At 41.5% G+C, this 26,440-nt stretch overlaps 1 protein-coding gene across 2 annotated transcripts in view; it reads right to left on the bottom strand.

Annotated features, from left to right (window-relative positions):
* The window catches only part of AK5 (adenylate kinase 5), a 168,044-nt gene that overhangs the window by 12,920 nt on the left and 128,684 nt on the right, over positions 1-26,440 (bottom strand). For both annotated transcript variants that reach the window (XM_019489096.2, XM_014593846.3), the window contains exons 9-12: positions 21,437-21,479; positions 20,240-20,284; positions 3,517-3,680; positions 2,379-2,495 (exon numbers count right to left, since the gene is read on the bottom strand). In XM_019489096.2, coding sequence (XP_019344641.1) covers positions 2,379-2,495; positions 3,517-3,680; positions 20,240-20,284; positions 21,437-21,479 — 369 coding nt within the window. The remainder of the gene's footprint in view (positions 1-2,378; positions 2,496-3,516; positions 3,681-20,239; positions 20,285-21,436; positions 21,480-26,440) is intronic.

Below are 26,440 nucleotides of genomic sequence, written 5' to 3'. Positions count from 1 at the left end.
CCTTGAGTTCTCCAGAGGCTGCATCTCTTCCCACCTTTTCTCTGATTTTCTGTTCTGTTCATAGCTGCATTAGCAAGGAGTGGTGTTGCCACCACTGCTCTGTTGCTCAGCAGAACTTATGGCCTTGAACATATCTCTGCCCAATGGAGATTTCATTAGTTCTGATATAGGGGAGAGTGGTGTAGGTGTCATGTGTCTTGTTATGGTACTGTCTGCTACTGCACCAAAGAGGGAGTGATGGGCTGTAAGTAGGGTGACCGTATGTCTTGGGCAAGTCGGGACACTCACTGCTGCCATAGCTTGCCACCCTGCTCCAGTCTGCCTGCCTCCCCCGCGGCCAGCCGCAGCAGTGCCTGCCCACCCACTTGCCTGGTGCACTGTGCCGCTCTACTTCCCTGCTGGACTCTGGGACTTTTGACCAACCGGCTGGGACTGGGCTACAGAAGTTGAGTCTCCCTGTTGCCTGGGACATATGGTCACCCTAGTTATAAATGTCTCTCTGCTTCACATTCCCATCTTAAAACTGAAATAATAGTTCTCTCCATCTCAAAGGTTTTGTGAGACTAAAATGAATGGAAGGCCCTCAGATATAATGGCAATGAGATGGCTCCATATGCATGTAGTCTAGTCAGCACTCAGTGCTGTATAACTTCTGGTGGGCTCCTGTAGGGCCCATGGACTTTAACCCAGAAACAAAATCTTTAGGAAGCTATTTACTGCCCTCAGTACATATTGACTCTGTGTTGGATCCTTGGCTGGGTCTTACTTGAAGAGTGAGATACTACTCAGGTTGGCCCTGTGTGATTTACTCTTTCACATGATACTAGCTTAGTTCGAACTAGCCTGAAGCGCTAACAAACAGGATTTTCTGTCCCTCAAGCTGCAAGGGAGTTTATTATCAAACCAGGGCCATTTAAATAGAAAAAAATATACTAGCTAGGCACCAAGGATGCACATTGATAGCCTGAAGCACTTGAATTCATGAGAGAATTAGTTTAGGGAACTAAAGGTTTTTATTGTGTTTCTGTCTTTTTGTGAGAGCTATTCCTGAATCTTAGACAGTTCTTAGATACTTATAATGCTAGCTGCATATGCTGTATATGATGGTTCCAGTGCGCTGTCACCACTAATTAATACACTCTCAGAAAACTCCTGTGATGTCTTTTTATTCATTCAGTTATGATGCAGGTGGCCATTTTCCTTAAATGACCTTTAAAAATTACTCTAGTGTTTTATTTCTCCTAGGAACATTATCTCAGACCTAACCAATTTAAAAATATTTCAAGGACTTATTGAGTCACCTAGGGCTAAAATTCACCTCTGCTGTAATTTAAGTAGTTTCAGTGAAGTTGCACAAGGGTTGAATTGGTGACTAATTTTTATCAGCTAAATTTTAAATATCTGTATCTTTACTTTTTGCTCTGAAAGCTAACAAGGACTCAGTACTGCCTAGCCTTTGAGGAGTGTTGCAGTGCCATGGACTTAATTCAGGAAATCTGTGGGAATCTGGCTACAGTTTCTATATCCTGTTTGTAAACATCCTGAATTGTCTAGAGGGAGAATTCACGCAAGGCAAGCATTGAGATGGGCCTATGCTGGCAGATACACAAGCCTGTAAGTGATGTGTATGTTGGTGCTTAGGCCTTAACACACTGATATAAACCAATCAGCTGTTTTTGTTCTGCTTTTTTCTTGCATTGGTGAGTGTGAACACATTCAGTCTACGTGTTTATTTTGAGAGAATACTTTCTGCAGGCTCAGAAATCAATAATGAAGTAATTTCAGTGGGTCTGTGAATACAGAGAAATCAATACCTTTCTTACTCCTTGTAAACTACCACACAACTAACTTGCAAAAATGCCATTTTCATGGATATTTCAACATGCTGTCTATCATACAACTAAAGCCTATGCCTTGCTCATTCAAAATGGTAGCGACTACTAAGAGATCTAACTCAATGGAAAGAATAATTATAATGATGATACATGCATAGACCTATATCAAATAGCACTTAAAATGAAGCATGATAGGATGTATAGTGGCAACATGGAACTGACAGAGTGGTTATGGTTGGAAGAGTTAATCTAAAAGTAGCACATCTTCTTAAACATAACAATTCAGATTTAGCCTTATTTAAATGACTGAAGTCTGTTTTCATTCTTTTTGTCCCTGCAGAGACAGGATAGTGGGGAAAATGAGCTAGACTCACTGTGTTTCTTGAATGCCAAAAGCTGAATGACAGAAGCAAGACTACACTCTTGGACTCGAGTGGAATGTTGTGTTATAGTCACACCTGTTAAAGCTGGGTATCTGATTAATTGCTTTTTGGGTCCAATGAAAGTGATTGTTTATATATGAGTATATAAGTAAATATTTACCATTTCTTCAAACTCTACTGCTTGTTTCACCTCTTGGGGATAGCCATCAATCAGAAATCCTTTTGTCTCTCCTAAACTGGCCATCATAGCTTCCTTCATTAGCTCCAAAATAATATCCTGCATTGAAGAAAAATAATTCTTTGTCACCAATACATATTCTTTTAAAGGGTTTTGTTATAACATCTTTAGTCCCATGTTTCTGGGAACCATTGCAAGTCTGCTTCCTGTAGGCAGACCCCTTGAAAATAATTTTTTTTTCTAGTAGTACCAAATTTACTGTAGGCTCTGAATAGCATTTTCTCAGAAACAGCTGTGGCACATGAATCCAGGGGCAGGCTTATCATCTGTCCTGGATTTCCATGATCTTCTCTTCCATTGTGGGGGGGGACATTTTGGAGTTTAATTGAATGCACAAAACTTGTGACTGCATTAATGACAATAGAATTGATCCTGTTATAGAAAGTGAGAAACAAACCCAGAACCAATATACCTCTTAATTTCCTTTCTTGATGCATTTTATTAACACACACATCTTTTAATCTAACTGCACTTGCTGTAGCTCAAACTGTCCTTGGTTCTGGCTTGCAATATAGTTTAATATGGCTATAAATCTACATAGCTTGCGGGATGTCTGCTGCCTGGGAATTAGGGAGGTGCCTTCTCTTGGACGGAATGGCCAGTATAATAGCCTTATGCTACATCCCAGTCCCATTGCTCTGCACTCCCACTGTCCTGGATGCCAGCCAGATCCATAAAGACAATTGGAAGCAGCATAAATTAAAATGGCTGCTAGGGGTACATAACTTAAGTTGGGGCTCCTGCCAGTGCCTGAACCAGTCCAGAATTGAAAAGTGCCTATCTCACTTCCCCATCGTAAGCTGTGCTTTCTGCAAAGGTGTAGCATACAAAACAGTTCATTATAATTGCTCTCAGGGAATTTATGAGTAAGTTGTAGGTAAAAGAGGATCTTTTCCTGGTAAACACAATGAAGAAGACTGCCACATATCTAGACAAGGGGACACCTCTTTACCAGGGAGGGACCTTACTCCTCCTCAAATGGAAAAGCACCTCAGCTCTGCTCTCCTATTTCCCTTATTTGAGGGGGCCTCCTGCTTTCTTCTGCAATCACATTACTTACTCCAGGCACCTGCTCCCCACATTCCAGGATGTCTTTGATCAATTTGCTCCTCTCTGATAATGAGGATGATTCTCGTTTGAGAAGATCACGAATGGACAGATGTACAAATCCATACTTTTGTGCTAACTGTTCACACTGGGTTCCTTTTCCAGAGCCCGGGCCACCTACATGATGGGGAAAAACATCTAGGGTTAGGGAACATAGAAATTCCAGAGAGCTGAACAGCTGGATCTTTTTAATTAGAAAAATGGAATGAAAATACCATGACATGCTGTATGAAATGAATGCTCACATTTTTACATGCTAGGAAGCCACCAGATATGCTATATAACTGCAAGGTATGACAAGTTGCAGTCCTCTGCTGAATTCAAGGGAATCTCACCAATGTGAAATCAGTGCAAGAGAAGGGACCAGCCTTTTTTGTAGCTGACCAGCCAAAATGCCAGGTTAGGATAGCAGTACTATAGCTGCTCTGCTCTGTCAGGAGCATTCAGCTAGCATGGGCACCAAGGCGTTCCAGAGGGAGCCAGTTTTTCTTTGTAATTTGTCCACACCAGTAACTGAAATGTGAAATTAGAAGCTTTGTTTTCCACTTTGTTGTCCATTTCCCCTGGTTTGTTCTCCACACGCACTGAAGTCTGGTCATCCCCACCTCCAACAAGGTGCTAATAGCTAAATAGTGCCTGAGCACCACACTCGTTTGCTGTGTCTGTCCATCGTCTACTTCAGATCAGAGTGAGGAGCAAGAAGCCCAACTCTTGAGTCAAGGTTCAGATAATGAGTGCTGTTCAACACCAGCCTTGGTGCAAGCAGAAGCCCCAGTCTTCAAGTGATATGTTCGCTCTGTCTAGGAAAAATCTCTCCACTCTGTCTCCTTGGGATAAGCAGCCAATCCCAGTTGAAGCAGGAGACTAGCAAAGGTCCTCCATCCTCTGAGGAGCTAAGGACTTTTGAGGAAGAAGCAGCCAATGCTTGTTCACAAGAGGGAGGAAGGAGCAGAAAGAGCAGGAAAATCACAAAACAGACCAAACCCCCCCAATATCAACTTTAAATATAACCCTCATGATTTTTGGGGTGTGGCTGATAAATGTTGAGCTTTTGGGGTTGACAACACTGCAGCAATAGTAACATCCTTATATCTGAATAGGGTGCTCCATATTGCGACTCCAAGATCCTTGTAATTCCACGGGTTGATAAACCCCGGTGTTTCTTTGTTTATTGCTTCAGTGTGTGAACATTGACAAGCTACTGAATTAGTCCATTGTCTCCTTTCAGCTCAAAAATATTACTGTTCCAGCTTCTATATTCAGTTTAGGAAAATGCTACTCCAAAGAAATTTTCTTCAGTGAAGTGACAGCAGTGTAACAGAGCACAGAAATTTGGCCATAATATAGTTGCAAAAGAGCAATGCTGGTTGTCTTGTACAAATCCATGGCCTTTTAATTCCAGATTTACAATTAACATTATTAGCATACAATAAAAGAATCAAAGGCTTCAGTTTGGCCAAAAATATTTTGACATAGCCTCATTTTCTTCACTCTAAGAAGATATTCCTCCTTCCCTATCTGGGTTGCTACAGTATATGTATTTTTTATAAGTAGCCCTTGAAAAGAAAATATACCCACATCCTATCTACTACTCCCCTGCAGAGAAACTGTGGGCACAATAATTACCTGTAGTGGCTATACAGACCTGTTACATATTACTAGATACAATGTAATTGAAAATCAGTCACTGTAGTTTCTCAAAGAATAATGAAGAGTTGTGTGATGATATATAACTGCCACCCATTGTTCCATTTGTCAATTGATGTGCAGAACTTCTCTTGGATGGAAGCAGAGAGCAAGGTAATGAAAAAAAATGACATTTACAGTCACAGAGCTTCTTTTTTTAAATTTTTTTTTACAGGTTTCCTTGCAGGAATGATGACTTGCAGGAATGATGACTTGCAGGAATGATGCCCCAGAATGAAATAGCTTCCCCCCAAGCCACTGTCTGAGAAATAGAATTATAAATATAAGGACAACACTGTAGGAACAGGTATTATGTTTCCTTCCCATTTCTTTGATATCCTTCCAAGTTAGACTTATTTTCTTTACTCTGTAGTGCTTTCCCTATCTCTTAAAACAAGAAAACAAACTGGTTGTGAACCTGGAGCACTCATATATATTTAAAAGGAAATATTCCTCCCTCTGAACTTATCTGGCCAGATTCTCTTCCCTACCTATTTTTTTTTTTTTTTGGAGGGGGAAGGGGGGGGGCAGCACAGCTGGGTTAAGAGCGTGAGCAGAAGCAATAATTCCACTGTGCTTTATCCTCTGCCTTTGAAGACGTGGAAGTCCTCTGTGTGACCCCTTGGATATTTAGGTTGCGTGCAATTCTAGACTTGGGAAGCAGCCTTTATATGGGGATATGTTTACCTAGTTACCGGAGGATTTCTGAATGGGCATTTAAACAAGAAAGTTTTGTGGAAGCAGCCTTTGAGAAGAAAATAAACCCACTTCCAATCTAGTACTCATCTACAGAGAGAAGGTGGGTCCAATAACTATCTATAGTTGTTGCATAGAATTGTTACATATTACTAAACACAGTGTATCCTGTGAAGAGGACCTCTGGTTCATCTGGATTTAATTCTGTCCCCTTAGAGACCCAATCTTAATGGTTTTGCCTCCTTCCCTTCCACAAGGCCACCAGTCTTGTGTGATGAAGAAGATAATGTATTATTTCCTTAGTAACTTTTACTCTCCTGCTTTTTTTTCTAAGAACATAAGACTGGAAAGGATCTCTTATGCAATCAAGTCCAGTTCCTTGCTATTTCAGACAGCTATGTCATATAAATCTTTTCAAGAAATTATCAAGTCCCATCTTAAAAACAATTAGGTTTATTGTGCTATTGCTGTGTTCCAGAATCTCACACCTCTGATGGAAAGTAGCCTTCTTCCCATTTCCAGCCTAAATTTATTCACGGCCAGTCTACACAATGTTGTGTCACCACAGTTTTTATTCTCCCTCTCTGGTGTTTTGTTCTTTGCACTTACTGACAACAATCCTATCCACTTTTAGCCTGTAGTTTTCTGGATGTAACAAACCAAGTTTATTCAGGATCTTCTTGTATGATGATTTTCCTGGAACGGGGGGACCATGGCTGGATGCAGTATTTTAGATGCAGTCTCGCTAATGCCTTGTACAGTGACATCAATCCTTCACTATATGTACTATAAGTACCTTGCCCAATACATTGTCTTTTTTCATGACTCCACCCTATCAGTGACTTAGTCATCCTGTAGGCAACTAGTCCTCAAGTCACTTTCAACTGATAAGCTCAGTTTATACCAGAAATTCAAGAAATTATCAAGACACAAATTATCTTGTGTACTGTGTGGGACTCAGCAGGCTCTTCCTGTTCCCAGGGCCAAGGCTCTGGCAGTGGCTCCTCCAGCAATGTCTTCAGGAGCCTTGGGCTGTTGCCTGTTGGGGCACCTCTCCCCAGCTTTTCTCAGCTCCGTTCTTCTTGAGTCCCTTGCCACATCTGCCCTGTGTACCAAGCACGCTCTCCTTTTATACACGTCAGGAGCTCTGCCCCTGAAGTCTGGTGGACCTGCCATGCTGCAGTCCACAATCAGGTTGGGGAGAATCTCTCCTCCTCTGTTCAGGAAGGGGGTGGCACCTGCTTTCCCCAGCTTGTTCCTGATTGGAACAAGCTCCACCAATCATAAGTAAGAATTCTGGAGCCTCAGGAGACATTGGAGCTTGGTTGGGTAAGTCTGCCACACTAGAATAATTCTGTATTGCATATACCTATAACAAGTTAAATGTGTGCTGTGGAAGAGGCTGCAAACATCCTTTATTTCTCTTTCCTTACAGTTATTTTGTTTATAATCAGAGAGCTCACAGTACTAAATGTTTCATAAATCCAGTCTTTAAATTAGGGATTTTATCTCTATGATACTTCTATGTTCTGCATGTCAGACATATGTTCAGAAAAAATCTACGTCCTTATGTAACACGCTGGGGTCCCAGGGGTGGCTGTGATGCCCCCTGGTGGCTCCATGACAGTGCCCTGCTCTGCCCCTAGGATGCCTTCCTGTCTTTCCTGCCACACCTTGATGTTATTTATAATATATAGGGAGGCTACCCACACGCCTTCTCTAGGCCTCAGTCCCAAGCCCCTGGCTGGCTCTCTGTAGTCAACTGTGCCCAGTGAGGCACCCAAAACCTTAAGGGCTAATTGTGTGGCTCCAAATCCTCCCCTTTACCATGCCGCATGCCTTGTGGGTGTTACAGGTATGTCGTTCCCTTTGTTGGGCCTTTGATCTCCTCAGCCTCTGCCCCTTTAATCTAGCTAGGCCTTCTAGCCTAGGCCCACTGAATCAGACCTGGCTTTGAGGCGCTAGCTTCGCTTGTCCCTTCCAGACCAGGCCCCAGGCTCTAGTCTGCTGGGCCCTGGGCCCCTCTGTGGCTGCGTCCTCTCTGGTGCCACTCTGGGCTCAATAAGGGTTCAAGCCCTGAGCCTGCTATCCTGGGGATTAATAAGGCCTCCTTACCTCCCCTTCCAGCCTCATCCCAAACTATTGGTAAAACAATAACATAAATCATAAGCCCCTGGGCTGCAGCATAAACAACACAGCAAGGAGTCCTCTTTCCCTTAAGAAGTCAAACCTTTCTCCCCTTGTGCCAGTAAATCTATCAGCATAGCCTCCTTGTGAGTTCCCCAAGCCTCAATGTTTTTACAGGCAGCCAATGGTCAGCCTAGCATCCCTGGGTGGCTGTCCCAGGCAGTAGCTCCTTCCCCTGTGGCAGCCAGGAAAAGCCTCCTCTGCTAGCCCCTGCCTTGGGCTTAAGAGCCTACATCCAGTCAGCAACCCCCGGCAAGTGCCTGCTAATTACTCCATTAGCCTATCACCCTGGTGACTGACAGCTGCTGCCCTGCCTGATGCCTAGCCTGCAGTGCTCCCCAGCTAGGCTACTTTTGTCTTCAAGTAACAGAGAGCCCTGGGCCAGAGTCATTTCTATTAGTATATTAAAAGATTTCCATTAAAATAATGTCTTATGCAAAATGTATGCTTTCACTCTATTTTATCCAGTAAGCCTCGTTAAAATTAAACATATTTACTTTTTACAAAGTTCTAACAAGGCTGAAGTTAAAATGCTGAACTACTTTTATATCTACCAGAATAGATATGAAGGCATAATTGGATAATAGTTCCTATGTACAGTCATTGCTGAGAAGCAGTAACTTGGATTTGAATCCGTTGCCTTTTCAGTAGCTATATTCAATCTAGCAATATATTCTCTAATGAGAAATATTTAATTGGAAAAGGTTCACGGCCACTCTACGTCATCTAAGGATTTTTTAAACATCAAATGAGGTCACAACTCTTATATGGCCCTACTCAAAAAGAGGTCTGGTAAGCCCAGAGCAACATCACCTAAAACAGGGCCCAAACTCAGAAACAGCTAAATTAAATGAGTGGGCTCAATACGTGGATGCTGTCTACAGTTGAGATGATGGAGAGAAGTATGGCCCAACTATCTCAGGCCAGTGGCTTTCTATCTTAACACCTTTGAGGGTGTTGCAGCTAAAACAAGCTTGCAGAGCCTCTCGAGTAGAGCGGTTTAGAAATTTTCCTATGGAACATACTTTTGTTGAAAAATGCTGTTCTAGAGAAGTGTAATAATTTCAATGACAGCATATTTTGGGTAGGAGGGCCCACACAAAGAAGTCAACATAGCCCTTGTTGGCCTTTTCAGAATAATGTTTTAATTCTCTACTTCTGTTTCAATTTTTTTTTTAAGTTTTAAAAAAATTAAGATATAAAATATAAAGCCCAACCCAGTACAAAACATCCTGATTTGTTAAAATAAACTGTTTTGACTGACCAAATATTTATTTAATTAATTTTGTTATACAAGATTCTCTTGTCTTTTTTTGTCCCATTTTAGAACATGTAAATATATTCAAGTCATGAAGTTCTCCATGAACAATGATGCCAGTTCCCACGCAGCCTTGCTCCTGATATATTCACTAGACTCCAGAATTTGGGATATATAATTTCTTCTGTCACTTATGTTCCAGCCTTGTTTGTGGTCATTCATTCATTCTGCTTTTTGCAAACTTGAGTTGCCTCCTATATTGACTTGCCCCACTGTATTATCTCTTTCTCACTCCCCCTTCATTTCTTCCATGTCTATCTGTCTGCTCAGTTTTCAGCTCTCTTACTCTCCTAATCTTATGCTCAACGGCAAAGGGATTACCTGGATTATTATAAACCTGTCAGCCTGACATTGATTTTAGGCAAAATAATAGAGCAGCTGCTATGAGACTTTATTAATAAAAAATGAAAGCAGGCAATATAATTGATGACAATTAACATAGGTTTATAGAAAAAAAGATTTTGTATAATTTGGCATATACTTTGATAAGATTACACATTTGGTTGCAAAAACAAAATATTAGTGTACATGTAATGCATTTAGACTTCTGTAAGGCACAGGAGTCAGTACTTCATGGCATTTTTGGTTAAGAAACTGGAACAATACAAAATCCCAAGGATTAAGCTAGAGCAGGCTAAGGCTACTTTATTCCTGAATGTGTACACACTAATGTTTAATCAGCTTTAACTTATGGTATTAACTTCACTTATTAGTTAATTTACCTTGGGTCTCCCTGCAGATCCTTAGTGTGACTGGCAAAGAGGTGTCGAGGTAGAAAGGTATATACTGAAGGTTCCTTTGCTGTTAGAGAGCGGTTATTAGCCATGTTATCGCAAATTAGGCAGGAGGCGGGGCAAGGTGGCACCAATGCCTTTCTGAACAAGTTAGTCAATAAAGGTTCCATCTTGCCCTGCCTTATTGTTACTTCTTTGCTTTTCATGGAGTACACTTTCGGGATTAACTGTGCACAACCTTAACTGTAAACTAGACAATGGATTGAGAGCAGTACCGTGGCAAGGAAGTTTGGCATCTGGGGCAAAACGTGCAGCGGCAGCCCATCCTCACCCCCTGCACACAGATACGGGGGGCACATGTCCCCCCCGCCCCATGCTTGCTTAGGAGTGCACGCAGTGCTGGGAGCCACCCTGTGCCCACCCAAACGAGCCACTCGTGGCTCTGTCCTGTGCCCTGCGCTGGCTGGGCAGCACCTGTTGACACCCCTTCGCTTCAGCACCCGAGACGGTCGCTCCATTCGCCCTCGTCTTGCTATGGCACTGATTGAGAGTTTTTAGTGCAGTAAAAATGCAGTTGCAAAATATATATTTTGTCTTTTTCAATGTCTTTGATTTGAATAATATACCAGTCTATATAGGTATGGTCCTGGGTATGACTGTTTACTGCATCTGACAGGAATGCCTGGCGGTAATGTGGTGGGGCTACTCATCCCATAAAACACCACAGTGTTGCAACCTCCAGAGTTAGGTGAGTATAGGGCACCTTTCTCCTGGGTTAGAGAAATGCTAAGGGACATTGCCCTGACAGAAACACACCCTCACTGAGGCATTAAGTAGTTCAGCAGCAGTTCTTATCTGTTGCTCTCTGGCAGTAGCTATAACCACTGAGGCATTGAACATATGGACCCAGTCTGGCCTTTGGATTCTGTTTCAGTGGTCTGAAGGGAGGATGCTAGGTCTTGGGCAGCCTCTACTCCTTCATAGTCTTGCTTAGCCATACTCATCGAAGGTCTTAGTGTGACGGCTGCAGGACTCCAAACAAGCAGATTTATCAGGCACCTGACTAGACCTCTTACACATACACCATGATCCAAAGGGTTGACTTGCCTGCTACATTCTATAGAAGGAGAACATGAATTCTTCCTAATGCTTGACACGTATCAAATAAAGACATTAAACTTTATAAGAAGCAACACTTTCATATTCAAAAATAAAAATCAAACACCAAGAAATCTTCAGATAGAAATCTCTAGATCTCCGACTGTAGCTTTTTTCTGTTGCTTTTCAAACAGAGCAAACCAGAAGACCTGAAAAATCAATTAATGGACTCCACAATGGCCTATTTTTTATATCATATTTGAAGGAGCGAGCAATATGTGTTCTCACTTTTGTTGTGAAGACCTAACAATCTTTGTTAATTTCTAATATGCTGTCATCGTTTGCTCCACCCACATGTTTTTGGATGAAGGAAGAGTTTAAACCAATGACAGGATGATTCATGATAACTGACTCAACAGCTTTCAGGTATTATCTTTTTGATTTTAAATATGAGAGGAACATAAAAAGTTAACCCTAGTAAATTCACACATGTAATGTATGAATGCGTTATGATTTACAATTAGTGTGTGGAATTTGTGGGTGGACTCTGGATTTTAAAAAAATGTCCATCTGTACACATCAACAGTTGATGGGTATGAGACACACCAACAGAAAACTGGCAATTAAAAACAAAAATCCAGGGATGTGGAAACTTTGACAACTGAGGATCCAATTCTGCAGTTCTCTCTCAAGCAGAACAGTAACCGAGCTCTGGACTTTATAATTAGTCTCTTACTCAGTAAGCATGAAATACTCTAGTTTGTTGTGCAAATAGTAAAGAAACTGAACTAACATGGCACGTTTGAGCTACAGCTGATTATTTTACATTCTATTCAATCTAATTCAATTACAGTGAATATATTTGCTTTATCACTATATTCAAATATAAAACTGTCACGGGCAGGAACCCAATGGGGTGGTTGCATAAAAGAAAAATACTCTTTTGTGGGCACTAGGAATGTCATTCTTCTCCAACCACTCCAAAAATCAAATATTTTTTTACAATCAGACTCAATCTCACAAATGGAAATATTAGCTATGGAAGACCCTGAATTTTCCATTTACTCACTTTTTTTTAATAAGAAGCAGTGGTTTGATTGGTGCAGCATTGGCTTGGGGGTTGAGAACAATGGGTTTTGATCCCAGTTCCATATCTAAACTGGGAGAACTGCAGTAAGGGTGTTCAGGGGAGTATGAACACCCCCACGTCCCAGAAGCACTTCTGCACACCCACCCCAGACCAGGGAGAGCTCACCAGGGAGTGAGAGAGGATTAGCCACATGAGCCCAGAGTGGGACGGATAGAAGACACTGAAAGCAGCCTCAAGGGGCTGCATCTGGCCAGGAAGCAGGCTGCCTGGAGCCTGGAGTTACCAGGGATTAAGCAGCCACCAGGAGCGCCCAGAGCAGGGCTCTTCTTTGCTTGCTTGTGTCACAACCCAAGGGTGTGATTTTTGTTTGTGTGCGCTTCAGCACTACTAAATTATTTCCCACCACAAGGAGCTTTCTTTGCAGGGTGCATTTCTAGGCTGCAGAAAGGAAATGCACGCTGCAAGGAGTTCCCGCCATTTGTATTTAAATTTGTGCCCCACTATTGGCCGGTTCTAAATTATTCCTACGTGGCGGCTAGCGATTGGCTTGCTAGCCGTATAAGAGGCTTGAGTGGTTTCCGCCCAAGTTGGAGGACTCCACAACTATCAGGAGGAGGAGAACTTCACATCTCGTGAAGATCTCTAAGCGCTGCGGAGCCTATCGGACCCAGCGTGTATCTCAAGAAGGCTATAGGGGTCTGATCAACCTCTCGCCTCTCCCCGTCGCTGCCTGATCCCTCAATGTACCCTTCCCTGCGCGCAAAGTTCCACGGAGCCTAGCAAACTTCATGTGAGTGAATCCAGAGCTCTACCCGGGTTCAAGTCCTGCAGGTTTATCTTTCTATCGCCGAAACCCCATTGCGACGTACTCGCAAGGTTTTTGTTCATCTTCCCGTTGCCAAAACCCCATTGTGATGTACCCTCATGTTCTGCAGGTTCGAGTTTTGTTTTGTTTTGTAACTGCAACTCAAGCAAGTTTTCCTGCCTGCACCGCGACCATCTTCGGTGTAAGTAAAATAATCTTAAATCAACCACTAAGCGTCCGTGCCTAATTCTAACGTGCCACCTGCCTTCCCCGACCCGGCGTGTCCGGGCTGCTGGCCACAGCCCGCCGCGCGAAAAAAGGGCCTCGGACCGCTCCCGGCCCACACAGCTTGCTTGATCATTTGCTTTGTTGCACAAGCCTGCAGGCTCTGCAAAGCCTCTGAAAGATAAGAGGCAGCCAGGGGATTTAGCCTGGAAGAACCACTGGAAGACAGCTAAGTGCTAACTTATTTGTTTAATTTCCTTTGTTTGTTTTGTATGCTAAGAAGCCTGGGGTGGCCTCCAGGTATTGTCCACTAGCCTGGCTGCAGGATAGGCAAGGGCCCCGAACAGTGCATCCTTGGCCAAAGTCTGCAGCAAAAGTAAAACTGGTCAGCTTAACTAGTTTGACCAAACATACCCTGCTGTGATCTGCCCAGACTCTACCCATAGCAGCCTACAGGGGGTATCTCTTCTCGCTGTCACATGGACTCTTATTTGATGTGGGTCCTCTGGGCAACAGTATACAAGGCATAGCTGGGACGTGAAGCACAAGTGAATCAAGGAACGAGCAGGCCTACTAGCACAAAAACCTGCCCATACTTTCTTTACTGGAAGGCTGTGTTATAAGTGGGCGGGGCTTGGCTCTGAAGTTCTTAACAAGCACCAACTCCTTTGATAGCTGATTTGGAAGATTTATCATTACAAACCTGTCCTATGACCAAAATAGCATGGCAGGTAGTTACATTTATTTCATGCTCTTCACCAGTATGACTGTGTTCTCTTGGTTGTGCTTGTTACTTGTAAAATTAAATAACTAGCCGGAGATGACGCAGAACCCCATCAAGCCAAACGGGCTGGAAGTTGGTGGGTTAACTGCCAGGAATGATTCAACATGATCTGTTGGAAATACTGTCACTTGTTAGCTAATAAACCTTGGCTGATCTTCATCTTGCTCAGCAGTTAAAGAAAGACTAGCTCCCTCTGAAGAGTGAGTGGTTAGTACCAAATGCCAAAATTGAAGAGGTAAGTCTAAGTGTCAGTTACTAAGGTTCTCAAGACTGCATCTACATCCCTCAGTTAATTTGTCTTTATATTTGAGGCAGGATGCAATTCACAAATATTGAAACTGAGGCAAACAGGGGAGTAAGTGAACTGCCTGAGATTGCATAGTTTGTATATTGCACAATATGGAACAGAACCCAGACACTCTTAAGCCTCAGTCCATTACTAAACCAGGACATTGCTCCAACTGTATGTATGCAGTCTTTAAAGCTGATACAGGGAAACTTGTAACTGAGACTGAATTCTCTTAATAAAAATACCGTGCTATAAACAGGAACTGTTTCTCTGACACCATTAACTTATGTTCTGTTTATCCATTACCCATCTGTGTGGTCAATCTCAGTGTCCCTCAGTAAAAGAAGAAAATTATGATGATGAAACAAAACATAGAATGTTTCTCGGGCTGTACAACTCAGGACTTGTTTTACTACTAACAAAGTAAATGGGGTTTTTTGGTAATGATCAAATAGGATTTAACTACCTTGAGAAACCAGTGGACCTGTATCTTCTTCATTGCCAGATGCAGTATTTGCATTTTGTACATTCAAGCACTTAATTTTTCTAAATATCAAATAAAGCAAGCTGTAAAACAGAAATTAAGCAAACTGCCTCACTCCATAGATTATTCCAAATATTTTCAGCATTATATTGCTGTTAGTGATATAAAAAGTGAGTTTATTGCAGTAGTTTGAATGTTTTGGGGAAGTATCAAAAGCCTACTTACAGAGGCAGTAATGCATTAATAATTGAAATGTATTTCCATTGTTGTCAACTCTTATGAATTTATTGAAAGTTATATGACATTTGGTTTTATTTACAGCTTCAGGTCCCAGAGCTATATAAAACTGTGCGAGAGCCTAATCTTTTGTTGGAAAAAAAAATCTCTAACTCTAAACATAAAGTTTCTGAGACACTTCATTCATTCATAACTCTTTTGCTACAATATAAAGAAATTTAACCAAACACCCAGGAAACCAGCATCCAAATTAAGAAGAATATTTCCAAATATTATCAGTGAGGGGCCTGGCGAATGTTTTTTTGAAAGTCTAGGGTTACCAATACTGAACGATGAGGACTCAGCACTTACTGTATGAATGCCTGGCACAAGCCCATGTAAGTGCTATTTTTATGAGAGATGAAATATTACTTCTGGAAGGGTAAAAATCACATGAATTTTCCTTATTCTTGTTGTGCTGCTTTCCCTGCTTGAAACAAAGGAAAGAGAGTAGCTAAATCCACCTAGGCAGAGTCTTGCTAGTTTTGAATGGATCACTTAACAACAGGAGAACAGCCTTTCATGAGTAGCTGCCAGCTGCTCAATTCAACCTGCTGACATTTGGAAGGAGTCCAAAACAAGGAAAAAATTGGTTTACTTGAAGAATTTAGGACTCCACTTGCCTCCTTGTGCCCTCATTTAGAAACTCAGTCTGAAAATTCACAGTGTTTCCAGACATTTCCAGCAGTATTTCAGTTGCTACTAGGCTGAGCAGGTGGCTGTTGCAGTTGTAGAAATTGTATTCCTGTCAAGTGAACTCTTATGAAATAATTTTTATTTCTATCTCCAATTATCTGTGCTTCCTTCCATTCTGAATAAAGTAAACAAATTCACTTTTTCTTGTCTTTTAACAAGAAATTCAGTGTGTTGAATGGGGGAGGGAGGATATCCTGGTATCATGTAGGTACAATGCAGGATATCACAGAAGTCTACAAGGGAGGGATCTTCTTCCTGGTTTAAGTTAAACCAGAGCCCTGCAACATCCCAGATGCTTTGCAGCCCTGGGCTGGGCTGTATGCTCCAGAGCAGACCTGGCCCTGCCCCTCTGCTCCATATCTGGAACTCTGGCAGAAACTGCAGGCACAGCAGGGTCTTCCTGGCTTCCCCCTGCCACCCCCTCCCCTGTCTCCTGCACTTCCTGCTCAAGAAGGGATTCCCCCCCTCCTCTCTCCCACAGCATGGACCATAGCCAGCATGTGGTATGCTAGCTAATGCTGAGAGGTGTCTGCGTAAGGCAGACAGGACAGTGTCTGCTTAGGGCTTTTTGGAGCTAATCAACAGGTCAGTTGGTAATGTCCCTCTGTTCCTTCCTTGGAAAAAGTTGTTTAAGAAGAGCTTAAACTAATGAGAGAGGCTTTTGTTTTCTTGATGGGTGCTAAACACTGTGTTTATCAACTCCCTGCTACCTCCCTCACTGATCAGGAGAAGTGTGTGTGTGGGGGTGTGTGTGGGGGAGGAGGCGGGAACCCCTCCCTAATCAGAGCGTCCTGCTGGGACCTGGCCTTGCCCGACTCCGGCCAGCTCAGCACTGTGGAAGAGAGGGAAGGCTGCTGTAGTGCTTCCCGGCTTCTAGCCTGAGTCACTGGAGGCATGTGCCTGCATTTTTTCAGTCCAGAGGGAATGTGTGTGCACTTGGAAACTGGTTCCGCTTAGCCAGGTTAGACTAACCTGCAAAGTTTGAATCAATTCAGGCTCAGGCTTTTTGAATGTCTGTCCCTAGCCCTAGAGACTGTGCCATGGGAATAGTGTCAAGTGATGATGACTAACTTTTAAATGTTGATATCTGGGGTTTGCAGGCTGATTTGCAGGCCAGATCCAGCCTATGACCATAGGTTTTTGACCTCTGGTCTAAAGTACTGATTCTTAAGATGGAACACATCATACCAATCCTTTTACTTAGCAGTAAAGTGTGTTTATTAACAGTGTGTGTGATGCTACTGTGAGACACAGAAGACAGGTTCCCTACTCTGAAAAACCTACAGTCAAAAGACTTGAGCCTGTAATGTGTGAGTGCTGAGCTGACTGCAATACTGGAACCAAGGCTCTACTTAGTTTAATTAACTAGACTACTTATACAAATAAAATTAAGTTTACACTTAGGAGTTTGCCATTTCAGGGCCCAAACAGCAATAGTATCTTCTTTGTCTTTCAGGCATAATTCTAGCAAATAAGTGAAACTATATACAATTCAAACACTATTTCCCAAATTCCACTTAAAAGATTATTTTAGTTTACAGCATAAAACAATCCTTCAGGTGAGCATTGAAAAAGTCAGATGGATAATCTGAATAGATGAACTGATTGAGGAGAAATTGTTTCCATGGGGATGTCAGAGAAAGCAGTGACCACCAATTTCTAAAGCTGGCATGATGCTGTTAACCCTATCTCTGCCAGAAAATAGCAGAGGAGGCAAAGCCTTACATTATCTTGTCTAAATGAAACTTTGTTTTGTGTATTTTAGCATATTTTTTCTCCCTGGCAAATGTCCCCACTGCAGAACAGGCTAATGAATGTAGCTGAACTGTGCTAAAAATGTCTTAACTGAGAATGTAGGTGGAACCAATTTATTTCTAGTACCATTCAGATAGCTTTCTAAGCTAGTGCAGAAAACAGTCTGCTCTTGTTTGCACATGCAGTTAAACAGTTGTCCATCCTGGTTTTCTTATGCAACTATAGTTTTTGCTGGAACTGACTGTCACGGATGGGTCAGTTTGGTAATGCCACCTAAACCATCATACTTTAGCCCTCCAAAGCTTTATTTAATTTAAATTATTAGTCGCTATTATGAGGAAGTGTTATGCAGTTGTGCTTTCAAACAGTCTATATATTTTTAACTTAATCTTAGACCCAGTTTGTCTACATGTACAGGTTTAAAATTCTACTAGGAAGGAGACCAGTTATTCTGATTCATCCTTAAATTCGAATTTCAGAGAAAGTTGACAATGACCATCTGGCATCTGATCCAAAGTCCAATGAACTTGATGAAAATACTCCTGCTCATTTTGCTAGGCTGTGGTTATGTCACTACCGTCTTGCTCCAAACCAGGTGAGGATATTTATTGCACACTAATAAACTCTATAATCATGCTGGTTGTCTTAGCTGTGGCAAAAGGGTATCATGCTAGGTAAGTAATTTAAAAGCTATCCATTCAGGTTTATTTATTCCAGGACAGTAAACTAAGCTTATTTCTTATACATGCTACTGAGATGCAGTCAAATATAGTAGGAATAAATTATACATGGGTAAAGCACTAGCACCCAAAAGAAAAAGAATCCAATATTTTATTCCTTATTTGGTTACATTTATTTCATAACTGTCTCTTCAACTAGTGTTCCTAAGTGAAATGGATTTTTCTTGTCATTTTCTATTATCCTGCAGTTTTCTCTCTCATTTTTGTCTTTCTTGTTCTACATCTTTTTTTCAATTGTCTGGATAAAGCAGTGTTGTTTGATTAATTTAAGTTGAATGCATTTCCAATTAATTCCTACATTAATTGTGATGCAAATCTTTTGCTAAGTAGACCACTTTTTCATTTCCAAGTTGCAAAGAAAATTGGTGATTTTTTTTTGTGTGTATATTAGAAACAGTATCTCAATTTGTCAGTTACTGAAGAGGGGCATATTTATTTTAACTTTTAACTAATCTCCTCATTTCTTTATATTCCTAATATTAAAAAAATATTTTTTTACAAGAGGCTTGTCTTCCCTCTCTTGGTGCGCCTCTCACCCCCTCATTGTTACATTACTGGACAGGACCATCATACCTAAAAGGACTCAGGTCTGATGGTGTGCAATTCATGTACAGAAAGAAATAAAATTACTTCTATTATTTGTTACAAATTAGATTGCTAGCTATTTTTGGTTTTGTTGATCCAAACATTAGTACCTGAAAAAATGATTAGCTTTGAAGAGGGACCACATGAAAATGTGTTGCTTTAACACACAAAATACAGGACTGCATTTGTTTCAAAAGGCATGAAATAGAAACTTATTCATTTTCCCTTTAAGGAAGCTTTTGGTTATCATAATAACTGTGTAACAGTCTAACTTCTTCGCTTTTTAAAGTTTTTCATATGTATCACAGGTTTGAAATGACCTAGATCTACTGATACTTAGTAACAGGACTTAAAAAAACCCTGTTGCACACAAATATATTCTGTCTTTTGAACTCTGCACAAATGTTCTTACTTTCCTTAGCTCTGTTCCAAAATTCCCGTTTCTGGCTTATAAAAAATAACACACACACCAGTTCTCTTTCATATAACATTTATGTCTGTCCCCAGCATATTGACGAGATGCTGCTATTTTGCACTACTGCAACCTGATCCTATATATTCCTGCCTGATACAAAAACACTGTTTCTGGATCCTTTCTTTAAAATACTGAGTACAAAATGTTCAGCAGTAATTTGTAAATATTTATTAACTTTTAAACACATAAGGTAGTCTAATTAGGTCATTTATTAGTAACCAACACTAACTTGATGACCTTACTTCCAGAGATTTCAACAAATTAAAATTTAAACTAAGGCCCTGATTCTGTATAGACTTAAACATGTGCTTAACTTTACCTGCTGTTATTAGTTCCAGTGATGCTATTGGCATTAATCACAAGTTATGCATTTGTAGTACTCAAAGGTGTATTTACAGAGGATGTTTAACAAAAGAAGTGGTAAAATATGCTATGGTCCTTTTCAAGTAACCTGCATGGTTAAGAGCTTGTATTTAAACATTTGTAGTGTTTGTGTGAGGCTTAACAAAATGTTTATATATTGTATTTAGAGCAGAGCAGTGCTGGTCAGAAATGTCTGAGCGCTAAACAAAGCAACTCAGTATCAGAAGTGGTACAGCTACATTAGCTCATGTATAATGGGGAGGCAGACAACTGGGGGAGGAGTTTTTGACCACGTGTTTTCTGTCACGTGTTTATATATTAACAAACAAAACATCATGACTAATTAACAAGACTTACAAATGGAACAGTCATATCAAGGCTTTTACTCACCAATTACAAAAATGATGGTCGATTGCCTCAAATCTCCTGTAAAACCTAAATAAAATTTCAATGTATTTTACTGTTGGCAGCAACCACTCATTTCATTCTTTCTATAGGTTTAGTTTTATACCAGCCCAAAAAACTTTTTGGGAGATTTTCTTTAAATGAGCTTTTATTTTCAACTTGGATGTACTTCATTCTGAAATGAACTCTTAAGCACAATCTCACTTATGTTCCAGTTTGTTCCAGTAGCTGTCTTTGTAGATGGTATAAAATATTTTAGAAGGAAACAAACCGATCTTTCATATTCATGTTATGAACATTGTGTCTAAACAAAATTTTTACATAAAACAAAATCAGGAAGCACATTAAGTTGAGTTAACAATATGCATTGTGAGCCACTAAGTTTTTTCTTTTATTTTGGACATATAATTTAATTAAGGGCAGTATGTAACATTTTCCACATCCTCTTGGATTCTGTCTTGAATGCTGTTTGTTTATGACAAACAAAAAAAGTCAATCTAAAATTTAGCCAAACTAGAAGTAACTCACCTTGGATTGTGGTATTTTCAAACAGGGATTTACCTTCAATTTATTCTTGAAATTACTATATCTACTGAAACTTGACATTTAAAAAAGGTAACTCTTTAAAGTCTGGTGTCCAGTGTTATGTCCTGAATAGCTTATAACTTCATAGAAAGCCAACTTGTCTACCTGACCTGACTCAGTTTACACAATGCTTACGTCCTAAGTAGCTACAGTCCAGAGCTACTGCCTATGAATTACTGATTTTACTTTTTCACTATATAATAGGTAGAAGAGTACACATTTCTAATTCTCAGATAACACTAGGAGCTGAGGCACTTGCTAGCATTCAGGATGCCCTTAGAACTGTCCAAGTCAGAATGTGCCTCAGTCTTTGGCCATTTACCAAATTCTGAAAGTTGCTGTTATACAGGATTGGATCTCGTAGCAACTTTTCCAAATAGTTTTGGGCCCAGTACACTGAGTTGAGGCATCTTCCTTCCTGGCATATCTTCATTTGCATTTAGTTAGAGAATTCACATGATAAAATGGAGTTTCCATCAGTTGTTTAATACATGCTTTTTTACACATTAAAAAAATCTGGATGCCGTTCATTATATCTATTATGTAACTAAGAGCATTACGATGAATGTGTTCATTTATACTAAAGAAGGAACTCACCTCCTGTAGTCTCATATCCAGAGAAACTTGACTGGTCGTCTGCCTGTAAATTAAGCAATTGACATACTGAAAGAGGTTATTGCTTAATCTTTGTTTTTTTCTTCATGTACGTGCAGGTGTTAAAGCTGACATTGTGAAAGATGAATAGGTTCCCAGTTTGTGCCCACGCAATTATACATTAACAATAGTTAGTTTATTTCACTCTGCAGAGCTTGAATGCAGAGAACCCAAGTGGCTCCTGTTGATTGATACTGGCCTTTATTACTGTATAATTGCTAACAGAGGTCCATCTATTTCAGTGTTAAACAGTGTTTGCTGAATACTAGAGAGGTAGCATATGTGCATATTAAATTGTTCCCCCAGTAAATGGGAAATGCTAAGCTGTTTCCAGTCAGTCAAGGAACAGATAACAGCACAGTAAGTTGTAGCGTATAAAGAATACATTTAAAGGTAAAATTAACCTGCTGATTGTACAGTGAGACATGGAGTTTAGGACTTAAGCTATGACCCTCTTGACAATACCTTTGTGTACTATGGAAACAATAGGAGTTCAAAGTATTGCATCAAAGATCTGTAGGTCCATTCAGAAATGGAAAGGTACCCCTGACTTGGGTCTTAAATTCTAGGTACCTTGTATCCACTCTTGTAGGAGCTACAGTCTGAGCAGACCAGGAAATGATTTTTACATAAAAAAATATGATGAAAATGAAAATCTTTGTAGAGAAGTGTCTTTATTAAGTTTTGTATTTTCAATACAAATATGAAATCCTTAAAACTAATATTTTGGGAAAAAATGGATTTTTAGAAAGAATTTTCTTTAGTTGAAAAGATTACTGCTGAAGAAAATGCTGCTGTAAAATTTTGAGCAACTCTACTTCTAACCTGTTATTTTAAATTCTCATCCTTCACTGGTGGTGTAAAATGGGACTACAAGTGGCCGTGACTAGTTCAGAGATATCACTTCAATAAGAAAATTACCAGAAAACCATTACCTCAAAAGATGCTGTTACCACATAAAAAGTTATCTGTTTATTGCCTCTTAAAATTCAGTTGTATTTGGGTTATTACCCATAGAGCTCTACCAAGCCTTTAAGTAATAGCTCTCTGTTGAAGCAAGGAAGATGCACAATATGAACAGGGTCTGTATACAGTGCCCAGTTATGCACAAAAGATATTCCTTATTGTTCAGCAGGACATGAAGAGAACATGCCTATTAGTATGACTCCCTTCCCTCTCCCCCACTGCCATAGAAAGGTCCAGCAATTAGATGTTCATGTTCATTACTGCTATCTTGCTTTTGGACTGTCGCAGGGCACTAAGGTGCACCTGCTCCTTCAAGAGCTCAGAGGCAGCTTAGCTCAAAAGCTAGGCAGGGCTCCACAGCTGCAGGCTATCTTGCCTGTAAGCTAATCAGGGTATTAGCTGGCACCTGCACCCAGTCAGGTGACTGGAAGGAAACAGGGCCCTGGGCACATATAAGCCCCAGGGCTGGGGCTGGCAGGAGGTTAGCTCTCTGTCAGCAGCCAGGGGGAAGGAGCTCTTGCAGAAATGCTACTCAGAGATGCTTGGTTGCCTATTCTGCTGATGGTAAGACTAATGGGCTCTAGGAGCTCCTAAAGTATCTGGAGCTAGGAAGCACACATTGTTGAGGGAGAAGCTTTCCTCCTTAAAGGGGTAGGGTGTGACCTCTAATGTTATTGTTGTAGTTATGTTATAGCCCAGCGGCTTGTATTTACCTTGTTATTTGAATCCAGTGGACCAGACTGAGGCTATTGGGGAGGAGGAGGCCTCATTGGGGACACATTACAGTGTGGAGAGCCCAGTACCAGTGAGTGTGCGCAGACAGCGCTGTGGAGAGTCCAGCACCAGTGAGGACATGCAGACAGGGGCCAAGGGCCCAGTGATGACAGGAGGCCGAGCTAGATCAAGGCCTCAGAGGTACAACATTTGAATACCCGCTGCGAGGCATGGGGTGTGGGAAAGGGACAGTTTTGGAGCCATGCATCTAGCCCATAAGGCTTGGGGTGTCCTGCAAGGCACTTACATAGAGAGGGACCCAGCAAGGGGTCTAAGAACACACACGGTTTAGTGGGGTCCACCAGGACCATGACTGTGTAGCAACTTGAGGGCAGCCTCCCTATCTACTATCTATTATCTTAACCATCGAGATGTGGCAGGTGAGACTAGAAGGCACCCACAGGGCAAAGCTGGCATGGTCACAGGGCCCTAGGGGCATCACAGCCGTCTCTAGAGACCCTACCCCATGACATGGACTAACAAGCTATAGGAAATAGTAGGAAAGCAGTTTCTGTTATCCGGGGAATGAAGTGGCTGTGACTGACCACTGCTTGGAGGGGCTGAGAGGAACAAGGAGAGATGACAGATGATGGCTTTCTCTCTCATGGCCTGCATATGTTCACAGGTGTCCCACAGCCTCTTCCATAAAACGCAGGGTGAGTAAAGATGACAGATATTCTGGATGCAACAAAGATAAGGCTCTGGAGGAGGAGGACATGCACTGGGTACAAGGACAGCCACAGATGTACCTGTGAAGATGGTTATGCAAAATGCCTAGGCTCAAGTCCTCTGCATCTTCAGGATTACGTTAAAAACTTTTGTGTCAACAGATATGATGTAGGCTTGGGTGGTTCACAGTGGCCTGAATCTTTTGACCTTTAAAGGCAAATTGCAAAGTGCATGTTGATAAAATGTTACTAAAGAAGGGGGGGAATGGGGAATGTGGTGTCTTTGTTTTTTATGGCCTAGCTATTTAATATTACTCTAACATGTGGATACCATTTCTTTTTTGCTTTATTTTTAGAGATTTGTCAGGGGATTCTAGAGAGCGTAGCCAGGTACCCTATATTGTTCTTATCAATCAAACTAAAACCTGAGCATAACCCAAGTTACTTACAATCAATGCATTCACATTAACAGCATTTTAATGTGTTCTGTAAAATACTTCAATACTAATTTATAGAGGCGCACCGATACATTGGTCCCATATCAGATCAGTACCGATGTGAAGAAAATTGTCTATATTGGATATCGGCCCTACGGGGCCAATAATTTGGCCAATAAATGCTCGTGCTGTGTGCAGCTGCAGCACAGCATGGAGCAGAGTCGGCAGTGTGGAGAGCTGTCTCCAGTTGGCAAGTCGGAAGGGAAAGCAGGGTGGAAGAGGCATGGGGGGCAGATCAATGCTCCTGCAGTGAGGGATGGGGCAGGTGCTGCCCAGCCAGGGCAGAGCGGGGCACGGGACGGAGGTGCAGCTCATGGGGTGGGGGGTGGCTCCCACTGCTGCTTGCATGCTGGGAGGGTTGGGGGAGGGACATGTGCCCCTGGATCTGTGTGGGGTGCAGTCGTGGCTTTTCCCAGGGCTTGGGTGGAGGCGAGGCATTCAGCTGGGGCTGCACTGGGTGGTGGCGCAGGGGTGGGAGTGGAGCTGCGGCAAAATCTGCAGTGGTTGCAGCTTCCTCCCAGTGCTGCTGGAGCCTGCTCTGAGCCCAGCCCCCAGCGAGAACAGCCCCACACAGAGCCAGCTCCAGCTCCTCTCTACAGCTGCAGCCTGCCCTGTAGTGTGCAGATCTGGGGGCACATGCCCCCCCCCAGGGTGCAAGCAGTGGCAGGAGCTGCCCCCACCCCACGAGCTGCTACTCCATCCCATGCCCCCCCCCATGGCTGGGCAGCGCCTCACCACAGGGGGTGTTGATCTGTCCCCCACACCCTCTGTCTCCCCTCTCTCCTTCCACCACACTGGACTTACCAGCTGATGGCAGGTGTATCAGATATCAGATTGGTATCGGCCGATATGCCTCCTTAAATATCGGCTATCGGTATTGGCCCCAAAAATCTCTATCGCTGCACCCCTAATAATTTACCCTAAGCACTGCGGACATACACTAAGTAGCCAGCATATTGTACATTACACTAAGTATATATGAAGGATTATAATTTATAGTCATAAGTACCAGCATGAGGTTGTAAAACTGCCTATTTAAACTTTTATACTAGGAGTTTAAAACAACAGTCATAATACTAGAGCAATTCCTTTTGCTGTGTAAGTAATAGGAGAAGAAACTTTTGGGAGACTGAAAGAAGTAAGCAACAGTGAATAAAACTGTGCAAACTGGGGGCTGTTTTAATTTACAAGACTTCTGTATTGCACTCATGTATCTCACTGTATGCCTAGCAGCACTGAAATAAAAGGACACTTTATTACAGACTGAAGTACCTACAAATTAGCTACATAGTCCCTTTTCATTTCTTTATTCACAGAAATGCCCCTGCTATTATACTTTAGTTGAAGGGGATGACATCTTTAAAAGAACAAAAATCAGTAGAGATTTTGATCATGTTACATGGGTATTACTGTTTTTGAGTATAGTACAGCATGTATTTAAAAAATCCTGGGGTTAATTTGCCCTGAGCATGCTCTGATGCTTTTCATATTATATGTATTTTTAAGGCTGTAATAGCATAATAATACTTTTGACTCTAGAGAAGGTGAGCACAACGTAGTAAGTGTTTGAGCTTTAGAAGAACCTCTTATTGTGCCCTTGTCAGTTTAGGATCATACAATGTAAGATTAGGTTGAGGTCATTTTAACACGTAAAACTTAAAAAAAACTAAACTCCTTAAAAATTAAGTTTCTTTCATTTAAATAAAAGAGGCAAAACCTCCATCCTTTCAAATAATCATCTTTCATTTTTTGTTCTCTCTCACTCCAGACTCCAAAACAAAATTACATTGAAGAGACTGGGACATTACAAGGTGCTGGAAGCAGCTGTTGGGGTAAGGTGAAGGGAAGTTTAAGCCAGCAGTAGCTGTAATTTTTCTGCTGGATTTTGCTTATATTCTGAGGTCATCATGAGAAGCAATAGTGAAGGCAAGGAACTTTTAGAGCTGCTTATTTGACAGGCCATATCTGTTTTATGCTTCATTACATGTCACATTTATTAAAGAAATAAGTGATCTTAATGGCATTTCTACTGGTTAAAATTT

Source organism: Alligator mississippiensis, chromosome 5 (assembly GCF_030867095.1).
Source record: "Alligator mississippiensis isolate rAllMis1 chromosome 5, rAllMis1, whole genome shotgun sequence".
Taxonomy (NCBI): Eukaryota; Metazoa; Chordata; order Crocodylia; family Alligatoridae; genus Alligator; species Alligator mississippiensis.
Note: the sequence above shows the minus strand (reverse complement) of the source record. Positions and strands in the feature narration are given on the sequence as shown.